The 15,521-nt window shown below is 39.2% G+C and overlaps 1 protein-coding gene across 4 annotated transcripts in view; it reads right to left on the bottom strand.

The window, feature by feature from the left end:
* The window catches only part of NYAP2 (neuronal tyrosine-phosphorylated phosphoinositide-3-kinase adaptor 2), a 286,187-nt gene that overhangs the window by 50,398 nt on the left and 220,268 nt on the right, over positions 1 to 15,521 (bottom strand). For all 4 annotated transcript variants that reach the window (XM_073579086.1, XM_073579087.1, XM_073579085.1 and 1 more), the window contains one exon: positions 5,943 to 7,034. In XM_073579086.1, coding sequence (XP_073435187.1) covers positions 5,943 to 7,034 — 1,092 coding nt within the window. The remainder of the gene's footprint in view (positions 1 to 5,942; positions 7,035 to 15,521) is intronic.

The following is a 15,521-nucleotide window of genomic DNA, read 5'->3' on the forward strand; positions in this document are numbered from 1 at the left end:
AATCATATTGAATATAATCTCTATATGTAAAAATGAATGTATGTATGTGTGTATCACCAACCAATCACGAAGCATCTTTCATTTCACCAGAGCTGTTCAAAAGAAGCTCAGCTCTGATTGGTTGCTATGATCAACAATTTTCCTTGCAACCAATCACAAAGCATCTCTCATTTCACCAGAGCTGGATAAAAGTAGCTGCACCTCAGCAGACACTGACATGGTGGGATAAATCTAGCATCCCCAGGAACATAAGCTCCCAGCCATTGTCTGCCCCCCCAGAAAGGAGCACAGAGCACATGACAGAAATGAATCACCCCCTCCCGTAGATCAATGGTATGCAAGTTAGGGCAAATCCACTCAGCGTTTTGGTACTAACCCCAGTCCTTTCTTAAAGGGATCTCCGGTATGAAAGGCAGGGCAAATCCATCCAGTGCTTTGGTTCTGACCCCATGCCTCTCTTAAAGGGATCCTCGGTATGGAAGTCAGGGAAATTGCCTTCAAATGCTCTGGTACTGACCCCAGGCTCTCTTAATGGGATCTCCTGTATGGAAGTTAGGGCAAATCCCTCAGCGCTCTGATTCTGAAACCAGGGTTCTATTAAAGGGATCATTGGTATTAAAGTCATGGCAAATCCATCCAGCACTCTGGTTCTGATCCCAGGCTTTCTTAAAGGGATCCCCAGTATGGAAGTTAGGGCAAATCCACTCAGCGCTCTGGTTCTGACCCAAGGCCCCTCTTAAAGGGATCCCCAGTATGGAAGTGAGGGCAAATCCAATCTGCACTTTGGTACTGACCCCAGTCTTCTCTTAAAGTGATCCCCGGTATGGAAGTCAGGGCAATTGCCTTCAAATGCTCTGATACTGACCCCAGGATCTCTTAAAGGGATCTCCTGTACAGAAGTTAGGGCAAATCCGTCAGCACTCTGTTTCTGACCCCAGGGTTCTATTAAAGGGATCATTGGTATGCAAGTCAGGGCAAATCCACTCAGCGCTCTGGTTCTGATCCCAGGCTTTCTTAAAGGGATCCCCAGTATGGAAGTTAGGACCGTTCCACTCAGCACTCTGGTTCTGACCCCAGGCTGACGGGATGATGTGGGATATTAGGGGCAGTAGTCCAGTGACTCTGACGGGATGATGTGGGATATTAGGGGTAGTAGTCCGGCGGCTGTGACGGGATGATGTGGAATATTAGTGGTTGTTGTCCGGTGGCTCTGGCTGATGGGATGATGTGTGATATTAGGGGTAGTAGTCCGATGGCTTTAACTGGATAATGTGAGATATTAGTAATCTGGTGGCCCTGGCTGATTGGACAATGTGGGATATTAGGGGTAGTAGTCCGGTAGCACTGGCTGACGGGATGATGTGGGATATTATAGTGAATGTGGCTATGAGGAGTGGGCGGAGCTATACACTAATCTTTATTTATATATATATATCTAATATATAAAGCTCAAGTGTGTGTATGTATGTATGTGTGTATGTCCGGGATTGGCATCCGCGCCGTCGCAGCTACAGCCACAAAATTTTGCAGTCACACGTCTGGACCCCGAGAGTGTCCTAGGCTATGTTGTGAGGTGAAATTTGAACCCCGCGCGTTCCAATTCACCAAACAATTTTGCCCCTATCTACATAATGGGGAAAAAGTGTGTGTGTATCAAGCCCCGCCCCTCATTATGATGTCATAATGGTTGCCATGGCGACGCTGATGTCATCATATGTTGCAAGCCCCGCCGCTCATTATGATGTCATAATGGTTGACTATGGGATGGAGGATGTGTGATGGGTATATGGGCAATGGACTATGGGATGGAGGATATGTACGACGGGTATATGGCACGGGACTATGGGATGGAGGATATGTATGATGGGTATATGGGCACGGGACTATGGGATGGCGGATATGTATGATGGGTATATGGGCACGGGACTATGGGAAGGAGGATTTGTTATAACTAACCATAGTTAGTTACTATGCCCAGGCAGTGCCGGGTTCTTCAGCTAGTATCATAAAATATTGATTTTTTTTTTTTTTAAACAGCCTATCACCTATTTTGCAGTGATAGCTGGACATCAGTGGGATCCGCACTGCTTGGCAGAAGGGGAGATTTTCTCAACAAATCATTTTTAAAATTGTCTAGGAAGTTGGACATCTTAATGCCGCTCCATTCACTCTCTATGTGGCTTCCGGAAAAAGCCAAGCCAGTGTTAGGCACGCCCATAGAGAATGAATGAAGAGGCTTCCCATTCCGATGATCACTATGAGTCCCAGAAGACGGAATCCAAACGATCAACAAGTTATCAACTCTCCTGTGGATGAGAGATGACACCTGATGACATCTTTAAATCATAAATATCTATCTCCCTGTAAGAACTAATGGAGTTCAAAATATAAAGAGAATATCTATAACTTTGTATGTAACCCCACTTCCCATGTACAGCACCATGGAATTAATGGCGCTATATAAATAATAATAATAATAATAGTAATAATAATAATAATAATAATAATAATTATAATAATAATATGGTCAGGTTCTAAGCCCCCGCTAGTGAATGTTATATTACATTTCTTTGTCTATGTAAGTGATTTAGTGCTCTACTGTATATCAGAAAAGTGGAGTATGACAGATACAGATATAGAAAACTATAACTTCACATTTAACACTTTACATACCATGATGTAGCAATAATAATTTGATATTTAATGCTTTACATGGCATTACCATCTTAAGTTAAAGGGGTTAGGCGATAACTTGGTGATCAGTAGGGGTCCAACCACTGTTATGAACCACCACTCCATTCAGTCCTTAATGTGCTGTTGAGTTCCGTGCTCAGCTTTTCTCCAGCAACCTCATAGAAAATGAATTGAGCGTCAATTGAGCATTTGACCGGTTGTTCCATTTTGTAATGGAGATAAAAGGTCCAGTTGGAGATAAAAATGTCAAGATATGCTGATCGGTGCAGACACCATCGTTGGGGCACCCACGGGACAGCAAGTTTAGACCTATCCTTTAGAGATGGGGCAACTTGTTTTCACTTGACAAACCCTTTAACTTTAAAGGGATTTTGTTCCCTTTTTGAAAATTGCAGAGCTGGACCATTGCTATGCTCTATAACTGTTAGCACTACACTGATGCAAATTAGTTAGATCATGCACTGCACATGAGCTAACTAACTTGCTAGAGCCTGGTGACCTGTATCACCATGTTAATGATAAGGCGCGGGGTTGCCTATTGGATGGCAGAGGGGGCTCCCTACCTCTGCCTACCTTCTAAATGCTGCTATTGATATCGATCGCAGTACTTAGGAGGCTAAACTGACAGGAGCAGTTCGGGCACGGCTGATCACCCGGCGCCGATCGCCCACTCACAGCTTCCTGTGTGCGGGCAATAGCCATGATGTATATACTGCATTAATCGGGAAGTCCTTCCCAACCATGACGTATATATACTGCAAAAGTTGGGAAAATGTTAATAGTGAGTTTGGTATTTCTGTATTTCAAACTATTAAAGAACAAATTAATGTCCATTCTAAGATGTTGAAGTGTGGACCTTAAAGTATTTCATGGTTTCAAAGCACAGGAAATATTTATATGGAAAATAGTGTAAAGTGAGTGATACATAAATGATATAATAGCAACACTGTGTTTTAGAAATCTACGGACTACTAGGTGCAAACATCATTCCTACAAAAATCTATACATAATACTACTACTTTTAATTGGCAGCAGATTTTGACCTAACATCGGTTGTATGTCTTGCTGGTTGTCCATGTCATTGTTTATTATTTGTCATATGACTAGAGGTTTATATTAACATGATTTATTGTGTAATACGGATATGGTGACATGGATGAAATGACAAGTGAGAAAAACTGAGCGCTGTGGGGATTGAGGTTCAGCGCAGCAGGCACAATCCAATGACGTCATCGCACTGCGGTCCTGAAACTCAGATGCACAATTGGATTGGTGGAACAAAGTCGTCAGGTCCAGTATACTCTACTGTATCTAGATCCTGATAATGGTGTTACTATTGAAATTGTGATGTGGAAGTGAATATTGGCATTTGGCATTAGGCCCCCTCCAATTACCAGGCCCCATAGTAGTCACATACTCTGTGCCATATTGTGATACGCCACTGTCTACATACAACAAATGCTACTTTAGGATGCAATACAGTGAGGCAGGAATTAGCTCATATCAATGCCCAACGATGGAGATAATGCTTCAATGTTTTAATACAGTAGGATGAGTTAAAGGACTGCAAAGCCACAGAAGGGATTACTTATTAATAAAACTTTGAAACTTTTAGATTTCATTATCATCAACACTTTCACTGCTGCTTTTCATCTCATGGTTTGTGTTCTTCCATTACAAAAGCAATAATGCCAAAAATGAACAAATGATTGGATCAGACAGTAATATCCTGGAGTACAATGCTACGATTGCGGGGGAGGTCAGTGTTTGTTACTGATTATGATCAGCAGCAGAAAACTGAAAGAGATTAAATGTGTGTGGTGCCATTATTCAAAAGTTTTAGTTTATCACCAAATGTTTCTTTACTTCTAAAACAGTACAAAGATAAAAGTAAAATTTACTCGAAGAATCATCTTATAGATTGACATAATGTACCTGTATTCGAAATCCAATATTTAATGTTTGAGGACCTGAGAATGTCTAGATATTTTTCCTTGAACAGGTGGTTTAGGGCTTTGGTTCTTTGTGAAAAAATGTAAAGGGGATAAAGAGTATAACTGGCGCTGCGCCGCTTCATTCTGATGATAGGTGGGGGCCCAGCGGTTGTGCTGATGGCATTTTCTATTGATCCTATACATGGGGAATTATCTCATGAAAGCAATCAGTAGAATTATTGTCTGATATCTCAATTGCTTCATAAGGAAGGGTATGAGTTAAATGTAATATTTTGTGGCCCCACCAAAACATGTCATTTATGCTCAATGTCCAATAAAGCTTCTTCTTCTTAGATAGTATACCACAGAATTATCTTATATGTGAGCTAGGAATTTCATCTATATAGTTTCCCATGGTGTCTGAATTTTATTTAGGTGTATCCATATAAATGGCCCACCCTGTATATTGAGGTCAGTTGACACAAGGTGAAGTTTTAAGACAAGAGATAGGACCGGGCCAATTGAGTACATCTTGTCGCGGTGGGATGGCTTTTACATTTTTTTATCAAATCAGTGTTAACTAAGTACCCTATGCTATTTATATGTACTATTACTATTTATTTCTTTATTTCCTCATTATTATTTGTTTTTAGCTTTTCTTGTCTGTTAGGTGGCCAGTGTGAATGTGCTCCTACACATTTCGCTGATACTAACTCTTATGTTCGGGCTGATTTCTTTGGTGTTTCAGTAGTACATTATCCAATAATGGTTGTCTCATTTTTCTCCTGTTCTATTAGATGTATACGAAATCTTACAGAACATTGTTTGTGCATTTACAAAAGAGCCAATTAGTAGTTTATGATTGCAGTGTTTTTGCTTTGTACATGTCAAAAGTTGTACACACCCATAATATGCCCAAGTCAATGAAACCTCCATGTGAGAAAAGCAGTAAATATGAAAAACTGTGGGTGATTGTAGACACGTGATCCTTTGCATGTGGGGTGACATGGCTTAGTCCAAAGGTGCACAACTCCTGTCCGAGGGGCACAAAGAGTGCATGTTTTCAGGATTTACTTAGTATTGCACAGGTGATAATTCCAACATCTTGTGCAATGCTAAGGAAATCATTGAGGACTGTTGCAGAGCACTAATAACCATCATGCAGAGCTTTGTAATAGAGCTAAATGTAAAGTTTTTACAAACCTCCAAAAGTTTTTTTATACATGTTTAATAAAGAAATGTTTTTGACAAACAGTGATTGCTGACCAATTGTGCACACTGTGTAGTTGCACAAGACATATTCCTTACACTTACTCTCAGAAGGTTCTTTAGACTTTCTTCCACTGGAGGGCTTCCTCAGCAAACTTCTTCCTGAGGTAAAGAGGCTTGATAATTCTTCAAGGGGACTTGTTGGTGTCCTGGATCGGGAGCTGCTTTGAGATGTACAATAAGTGCTGGTAGATGCACTGACTGACTTCCCTTCTGGTGTGTTTCTGACATTAGAATGAGGCACTGATGGAGAACTTCTTGATAGACTTCCTGAATGCACAGAATCATAAGGTGGAGGTCTTTTGAGGCTTAGAGGAGTCAGTGACCTACACATGCTCACAGGAGAAGGAGAAGCTGAATGACTTTTAGGATAGCCATGTGGAGACTGCGTTCTGTAGGTAGTTGAAGCATGTGGTGGCGAAGATGTATGACCAGATGGAGAAATTCCATGGGAAACAATAGTTTGGTCTTTATCTACTTTCTGGTGTCCTGGAATGTGCGTTGGAACTGGTGATGGTGAAGCAGAAGCTGGTTGCTTGATGTAAGACACATTTTCCAATACTGGTAGCTTTGTTACTTCTAGAGGAGTTAAAGGAGATTCATCAGAATTTGGTGAACATTGTGCTGGTGCTGGTGGAAACACCAATAAAGGAGGCCTTTGAGATAATAAATTTGGGAATGGAGGGGGAATGTCACAAATCTGGCCCTTGGGAGTTGATGGCACTGAGGACTTGGTGAATTCTAAGTCAGGCACTGTGGGAGTAGCACACTGAGAAGAGCAACTAATATGATCCAAATCATAAAGACACCTAGAGTCCTGTCCTATATCATCAAATATAGGGTATTTCATTTCTTCATATACTGCCTCACATTGGTCTTCTTCATCTTTTTTAAAGTCTCTTAAAATGTTCCCAACCATTTCAATATAAACAGGTTCTTCATCATCCCGGTCCCCAGATCCACAACTGATGTGAGATGACGATGCTTCTCTAAACAAACTACTCTTCACTGTCCCATGCTTTTTAATATATGTCTCATCAAATGATGTGCTAAGATGAGTGGTTGGATTTCGTTTAGGCTTAGGAGGAGGAATCTTCTTAGTATATTCATCACTGTGAGGTCTTTGTTTTGCAGCCACTGAGGAATTAAAGAAAGAAAACTTAAATTATAAATGTACTTGACATACATTAATTTTAACATATAAAAAACTACGTAATGTACTGCATATTTGCATAAAACTTAAATAGTTTTAAATGATCGATAATGTCATATCTTTCAAGCAAAAATAAGTTATCTAATCCTATGAGTGAGGGCACTTGCTTACCCCAGTATTTTTCCAGTGAACTGAGACCTTACATGGGGCATGGCCTCAGTCTTTAAAACAGTGGAGATCCAGCAAAAACTAATTTATGAAATAAAGTTTGTATTTTGCCAACCAGTGACTGTGGCCATATATTGTGTATTTTGGAGAGATCCAGCATTAGCTTTCCACCCCACCACCAATTAATATTTTTTGAGCAGTTTAAGCAAAATTTAAGGTAATTAGAAAATAGAATAAAAATGTAATTCTGCCTATTAGATAAATAAAGATGCTACAAGTCATGAGTACAGATTAGACATACTGATGGCTAAAATGACTTTGCAGCAGCTCTTGGACAGTACAAAATTTATGTATTAATATTCAAATCATCAGGAGTATAACTTGTTATTATGTACTGTAGCTGGTAAGATAGTCCACATCTTTGCAATTTTAGGTTGAACATAAAAAGCTAAAAAATGTCATGTTACACATACAAAAAAGTAAAAACAATAGAGAGTCCGGTAAGGGTCTTATTCAGGAAATATCAAGTTACATTTACAGTGGGTACAGAAAGTATTCAGACCCCTTTAAATTTTTCACTCTTTGTTTCATTGCAGCCATTTGATAAATTCAAAAAAGGTAGTTTTTTTCACAATGCACACTCTGCACCACATCTTGACTAAAAAAAATGAGAAATGTAGACATTTTTGCAAATTTATTAAAAAAGAAAAACTGAAGTATCACATGGTCATAAATATTCAGACCCTTTGCTCGAACACTCACATTTAAATCACATGTAGTGATAAGCGAGTATGCGCATTGCTCGGGTGGTCTCTGAGTATTTGGAAGTGCTCGGAGATTTAGCTTCTGTCACAACAGCTACATGATTTGCAGCTACTTGACAGCCTGAATACATGTGGGGATTGTCTGTTTGTTAGGGAATTCACACATGTATTCAGGCTGTCAAGTAGCTGCAAATCATGCAGCTGCGGCAAAAGAAACTAAATCTGAGAGCACTTCCAAATACTCGTAGATCACCCGAGCAATGAGCATACTTGCTCATCACTAGTCACATGTTGTCCATTTCCTTGTGATCCTCCTTGAGATGGTTCTACTCCTTCACTGGAGTCCAGCTGTGTTTAATGAACCTGATAGGACTTGATTTGTAAAGACACACACCTGTCTATAAAAGACCTCACAGTGCATGTCAGACCAAATGAGAATCACGAGATCAAAGGAACTGGCCAAAGAGCTCAGAGACAGAACTGTGGCAAGGCACAGATCTGGCCAAGGCTACAAAAGAATTTTTGCAGTACTCAAGGTTTATAGAGAAGAGTAGCCTCCATAATCCTTAAATAGAAGAAGTTTGAGACCACCAGAAGTCTACCTAGACCTGGACGGTCCAGCCAAACTGAGAAATCGTCGGAGAAGAGCCTTGGTGAGAGAGGTAAAGAAGAACCCCAAGATCACTGTGGCTGAGCTCCACAGATGCAATAGGGAGATGGGAGAAAGCTCCACAAAGTCAACTATCACTGCAGAGTGTACATTAATGAGAGAAAAATGAACTTTTTTGAATTTACCAAATGGCTGCAATGAAACAAAGAGCGAAAAATGTAAAGGGGTCTGAATACTTTCTGTACCCACTGTACCTACAAGACCAATTCTTGAAATCCTCAATAACCAGCTGTTATCACCAGGAAGCTATAAGTGGCCATTATTGTAGAGGTAATATGGTATTAAAGGAAATATGTCACCCTCCTGGATGCTTTTAACCTATTACTATGGGCATACAGGTAATAGAATGGTTAAACTAGTCTTACCTGTATGCTTCATAGCTTAGGTCTGAGGTTTGAATTTTACTAGCTTTTCTTGGTTTTGGCTTAAAATCTTCCTCAATGTTTTTCCTGAGCCAAATATTGTCTTTGTTTTTGTATAAATTAAAGCCATATTTCTAAGTTTGCGCTTTGTACGATCAAAAATAAATATGTTACCAATATAACAACTTTATATAAAATTAAAGATAATAGTCTCTAAAAGTATATTGCGCTTACATGTCTATCAATAGTAAAAAACAACATAATAAATAATTTAACTCTTAATTTTCAAATTCTAACATGTTACAACTATGATACTGGGATATTGCTGATTTCTTCCAGCTGGGTGGTTTCATTGCACACTTATTATTCTTGATTGGAGAGGCTTTTCTACATTTTACAAATACTTGATCTCTCCATGATCATGAAGTGTTTCTGTTATTGTTTTGCTCAATTATCTGCAATTTACAGTTTGGTTGGAAAAACTGCTGCAATCCGACTCACTTGTCATAAATGTCTACATAGTATGTGGTGGATAAACACTGGTAATGAAGTCTCCAATGAGAGCCTGCAGAATATCCATAAGCTAATTATCAGTGGATGGATACATCCACTGTATATCGTATATATACAATTATTAAAGTATTCACTAAATACATATATCTAATATATATTCATTACGTATACAGTTCTCAGCATAAAGGAGTACATGAGCAAGCCGTGAGGCAGGGAAGTCAAGGAGTTCGAGGAGGGTACATCATAGATAAAGGGATTATATAAATGTAGAGTCCAAGGTAATGTCTGAGGTCAGGAAACCAAGGTCAGAGTGCATCAAGGCAAAATGGGTAATACAAAAGGATAGTCAAAACCGCAAATCCAAGGTCTGGCAACAAAGATCAGAATACCAGAACACAGAGCACAGAGCAAACATACCACTCAGCTAAAATCTACAATTGGCAAGGACTCATAGTAGTCAGCAAGTTAAATAAAATGGCATGTGAAAGTTTGGGCATACCTGGTCAAAATTACTGTTATTGTGAACAGTTAAGCAAGTTGAACATGAAATTATCTCTAAAAGGCCTAAAGTTAAAGATGACACATTTCCATTTTATTTCAAGGCAAAAAATATATCTATCCATATGTACGGCTATATACTGTATATAATATATATATATATATATATATATATATACAGTATATATATATATATATATATATAATATATATTAATTAATCTTTTACATTTTAAAAATTAGAAAAGGAAACAGGCAGATGCAAAGGTTTGGGCAGCCTGCATGGTTAGTGCCTAGCAGCACCCCCTTTTCAAAGTATCACTGTTTGTAAACATTTCCTGTAGACAGCAGAGAGTCTTTCCATTCTTCTTTGAGGGATTTTCATCCATTCTTCCTTGGAAAATTCTTCCAGTTCCATGAGATTCCTGGGTCGTCTTGCATGCACTGGTGTTTTGAGATCTAGCCACAGATTTTCAATGATATTCAGCTCAGGGGACTGTCAGGGCCAAAGTAAAACCTTTAGCTTATGCCTTTTGAGGCAGTCTATCATGGATTTTGATGTGTGTCTAGGATCATTATCCATTTGTAGAAGCCATCCTCTTTTGTTTTTTATACTTCTGACGCTGAATTTTCAATCAAAAGAAAACCTTTCCTGCATCCTCACCATAAAATTCAGCATCAGAAGTATACAAAAGAACATCTAAACAAGCCTGATTAATTTTGCTGATTTAGCAGACTCTGGAGTTGTGGTACATTGTTCTACTGTTCAGAGACAATCTTCCATGAAGGCCATATTTGTGCAGTTGTCTCTGAACAGTAGAACAATGTACAACAACTCCAGAGTCTGATAAATCTTTCTGCAGGTCTTTTGCAGTCACAGGGGGTTCTGATTTGCCCCTCTAGCAATCCTAAAAGGAACTCTCACTTAAATTTTGCTTGGTCTATCAGATGTTATCTTGACCTCCACTATTCTTGTTAACTGCCATTTCTTAATTACATTTCAAACTGAGGAAAGGGCAACTTGAAAACACTTTGCTATCTTCTTATGACCGTCTACCACTTTGTGAGCCTCTACCATTTTAATTTTCAGAATGCTAGGCTAACAGGCTAATGAAGGTCTGAAACTTTGGTCAAAGTTATCTGAGCACACAAATCTCCAAGGGTGTCCAAACTTTAAACTTTAGCATCAACACATTTTTCTTTTTATAATTTTTAAAATGTGATAGATGAAAATATATACAGTACAGACCAAAAGTTTGGACACACCTTCTCATTCAAAGAGTTTTTGTTATTTTCATAACTATGAAAATTGTAGATTCACTCTGAAGGCATCAAAACTATGAATTAACACATGTGGAATTATATAATTAAAGTGTGAAACTACTTAAAATATGTCTTATATTCTAGGTTCTTCATAGTAGCCAGCTTTTGCTTTGATTACTGCTTTGCACACTCTTGGCATTCTCTTGATGAACTTCAAGAGGTAGTCACCGGAAATGATTTTCACTTCACAGGCGTGCCCTGTCAGGTTTAATAAGTGGGATTTCTTGCCTTATAAATGCGGTTGGGACCATCAGTTGTGTTGTGCAGAAGTCTGGTGGATACACAGCTGATAGTCCTACTGAATAGACTGTTAGAATTTGTATTATGGCAAGAAAAAAGCAGCTAAGTAAAGAAAAACGAGTGGCCATCATTAAGTTAAGCAAAGAATGTCAGTAAGTCCGAAAAATTGGGAAAACTTTGAAAGTGTCTCCAAGTGCAGTGGCAAAAACCATCAAGCGCTACAAAGAAACTGGCTCACATGAGGACCGCCCCAGGAAAGGAAGATCAAGAGTCACCTCTGCTGTGGAGGAGAAGTTCATCCGAGTCCCCAGCCTCAGAAATCGCAGGTTAACAGCAGCTCAGATTAGAGACCAGCTCAATGCTACACAGAGTTCTAGCAGCAGACACATCTCTACAACAACTGTTAAGAGGAAAATTTGTGCAGCAGACCTTCATGGTAAAATAGCTGCTAGGAAACCACTGCTAAGGACAGGCAACAAGCAGAAGAGACTTGCTTGGGCTAAAGAACACAAGGAATGGACATTAGACCAGTGGAAATCTGTGCTTTGGTCTGATGAGTCCAAATTTGAGATCTTTGGTTCCAACCACCGTGTCTTTGTACGGCGCAGAAAAGATGAACGATGGACTCTACATGCCTGGTTCCCACCATGAAGCATGGAGGAGGAGGTATGATGGTGTGGGGGTGCTTTGCTGGTGACACTGATGGAGATTTATTCAAAATTGAAGGCATACTGAACCAGCATGGCAACCACAGCATCTTGCAGCGGCATGCTATTCCATCCGGTTTGCGTTTAGTTGGACCATAATTTACTTTTCAACAGGACAATGACCCCAAACACACCTCCAGGCTGTGTAAGGGCTATTTGACCAAGAAGAAGAGTGATGGGGTGCTACGCCAGATGACCTGGCCTCCACAGTCACCAGACCTGAACCCAATCGAGATGGTTTGGGGTGTGCTGGACCGCAGAGTGAAGGCAAAAGGGCCAACAAGTGCAAAGCATCTCTGGGAACTCCTTCAAGACTGTTGGAAGACCATTTCCGGTGACCTCTTGCACTCAAGATAATGCCAAGAGTGTGAAAAGCAGTAATCAAAGCAAAAGGTGGCTACTTTGAAGAACCTAGAATATAAGACATATTTTTATTTGTTTCACACTTTTTTGTTAATTATATAATTCCACATGTGTTAATTCATAGTTTTGATGCGTTCAGAGTGAATCTACAATTTTCATAGTCATGAAAATAAAGAAAACTCTTTGAATGAGAAGGTGTGTCCAAACTTTGTCTGTACTGTATATATACAGTAGTGAACACGTGCCCAAGGATGGAGTTAAGCAGCAGGAAACAGGAGACCAAAAGGGGAAAGGAGAGAAGGAAAGAAAGAAATGTCCCATAAAGAGTTTTGGTGAAATCCTTGACTGATTGATAGAATCATAATCATACATTATATAAAATGGTGATAGCCATTTTTGGGTGATTCATGCAAATCAAATTGCACATTATTCAAATTTGCCGAGAACTGTGCATTCCAGAAAATTTGACTCAAATTCTATTTGTGCTAAATCAATTTGATCATTTTAGCTATGTAATTAGTTCTAATGTGTGAGAGTTGCAGGCTCCATTTGGGGACTGGGTTGATGTGAATGAACATATTTTTTGAGGAATATGATGAAATGTAAAATATAAGAAATAAAGAAATCATTTCTTCATCTGCTGGTGCAGACCAGCCTAGTGAATTACATAATTCACATTAAGTCAATGTAGCTATAAGGTTTATTTAATTATGTAAGTTCCATGTAGGAAGCTGCAAATAGGGATGATTCAAATTTGAACTTTTGCTTAATTGCATGGGTAGTGAGAACTTGCAAAAAGCTTTGGTCTATAAATCTGCATCAATGGTTCTAAACAAACTGGAAAGTTAAACCACCAGGCTTTCATTTCAATGTTTGTTTAATTGTTACTGTCATTTCTACAGACTTTGCTTAAACTAACTGGAAAATTACTGGAAAATATATTATAAACTCTGTAATATGCTGTTGAAACTAGAAGTTTACATACAATATATAAAAAAATGAATGTTTTTCTCAATATCTGACATGAAATCAGAATGAACTTTTCCCGTTTTAGGTCAATTAAGATTAACATAATTATTAATATTTGCCAAATGCCAGAATAATGAGAGAGAATGTTTTAAGGCATTTTTATTACTTACAGCAAAGTCTTTTATGTTTTTAGAGGTTTAACAACAAAAATTAGCATTACAATAATAACATACAATGCAACGCGGTGCCCTGATGTGAATACACTTAAAAACAGCTACAAAAATGATAAAACTGGCACAAAAATGGGCATCAAAGTGGGCACCAAAGGGCATTAATGAAAGAGTTAAATGACTTTAGTCACTGACCTCAGGGAGACCAGTCAAAGAAAACACTGTGGCAGCCGGCAAAGGCGCTCAATCACAGTGAAATCCTAGGTGCATTGCTCCCTGGGAAATACAAATATGCAAATAAAGCCCGTGGAGCCTCATTTAAGAGTCTCAAACACGGGACTAGTCAGATCTTCCTCCAGGGAAGGACCCAGCCAAGGAGTAGCTCCTTTCAGAAACCACCATTACCACCATATTAAGTGGCCCTTTAAGTCAATATCCAGCTCTTTACGAATTTGAGACTCTTAAATGAGGCTCCACGGACTTTATTTGCTTAAATGACTTTAGGTCACTGATATCACACTGCAGACATATAGAACAGGGAGCCCCACATCAAAACCAGGTCTGTCCAGCCTGGCCTAAATGGGTTCTGGGCATCAGAATTGGCATTAAAGTGGGCAAATAGCCGATTTTCACAGATTTGAATAAGTAACTGATGTTTTTAAAGGGTTAAATGTCTTTGGGTCACTGATGACACACATGAATACATAGACATTGATGCCCTACATGAAACAGAGGACCCTCTAGCCTGGGCCAAATGGGTTCTGGGCATCAGAATTGGCATCAAAGTGGGCAAACAGCACATTTTCACAGATTTGAATAAGTAACTGATGTTTTTAAGGAGATAAATGACTTTGGGCCACTGATTCCACACCACCATTACATAAATAGTGATGCCCCGCATCAAACCCAGGTCCCTCCAGCCTGGCCCAAATGGGTTCTGGGCATCTGAATTGGCATTAAAATGGGCAAAGAGTTCATTTTCACAGATTTGAAAAAGTAACTGATGTTTTTAATGGGTTAAATGACTTTGGGCCACTGATCTCACACAAAGAACACATAGATAGTGATGCCCTGCATCAAACCGAGGTCCCTTTATACTGGCCCAAATGGGTTCTGGGCATCAGAATTGGCATCAAATTGGGCAAAATAAAACATTTTCACAGATTTGAATAAGTAACTGATGTTTTTAAGAGGTTAAATGGTTAAATAACTTTGGGCCTCTGATCTCACACTAAGAAAACATAGAAAGTGATGACCCACATCAAACCCAGGTCCTTACAGCCTGGCCCAAATGGGTTCTGGACATAAAAATTGGCATCAATGTGGGCAAACAGCCAGTTTTCACAGATTTGAATAAGTAACTGATGTTTTTAAAGGGTTAAATGACTTGGAGCCACTGATCTCAAACTTATAATACACAGTTAATGATGCCCCGCATAAAACCCAGGTTCCTCCAGCCTGGCCCAAAAGGGTTCTTAAAAAATCAGAATTGGCATCAAAGTGGGCAAACTGACGATTTTCACAGATTTGAATAAGTAACTAATGTTTTTAATGGGTTAAATTACATTGGGCCACTGATATCACACTAAGAATACACAGACATTGATGCCCTGCATGAAACACAGGATCCTCCAGCCTGGCCCAAATGGGTTCTGGGCATCAGAATTGACATCGAAGTGGTCAAACAGACGATTTTCACAGATTTGAATAAGTAACTGATGTTTT

Source organism: Dendrobates tinctorius, unplaced genomic scaffold (assembly GCF_039654945.1).
Source record: "Dendrobates tinctorius isolate UK_male_01 unplaced genomic scaffold, ASM3965494v1 ptg000060l, whole genome shotgun sequence".
NCBI lineage: Eukaryota > Metazoa > Chordata > Amphibia > Anura > Dendrobatidae > Dendrobates > Dendrobates tinctorius.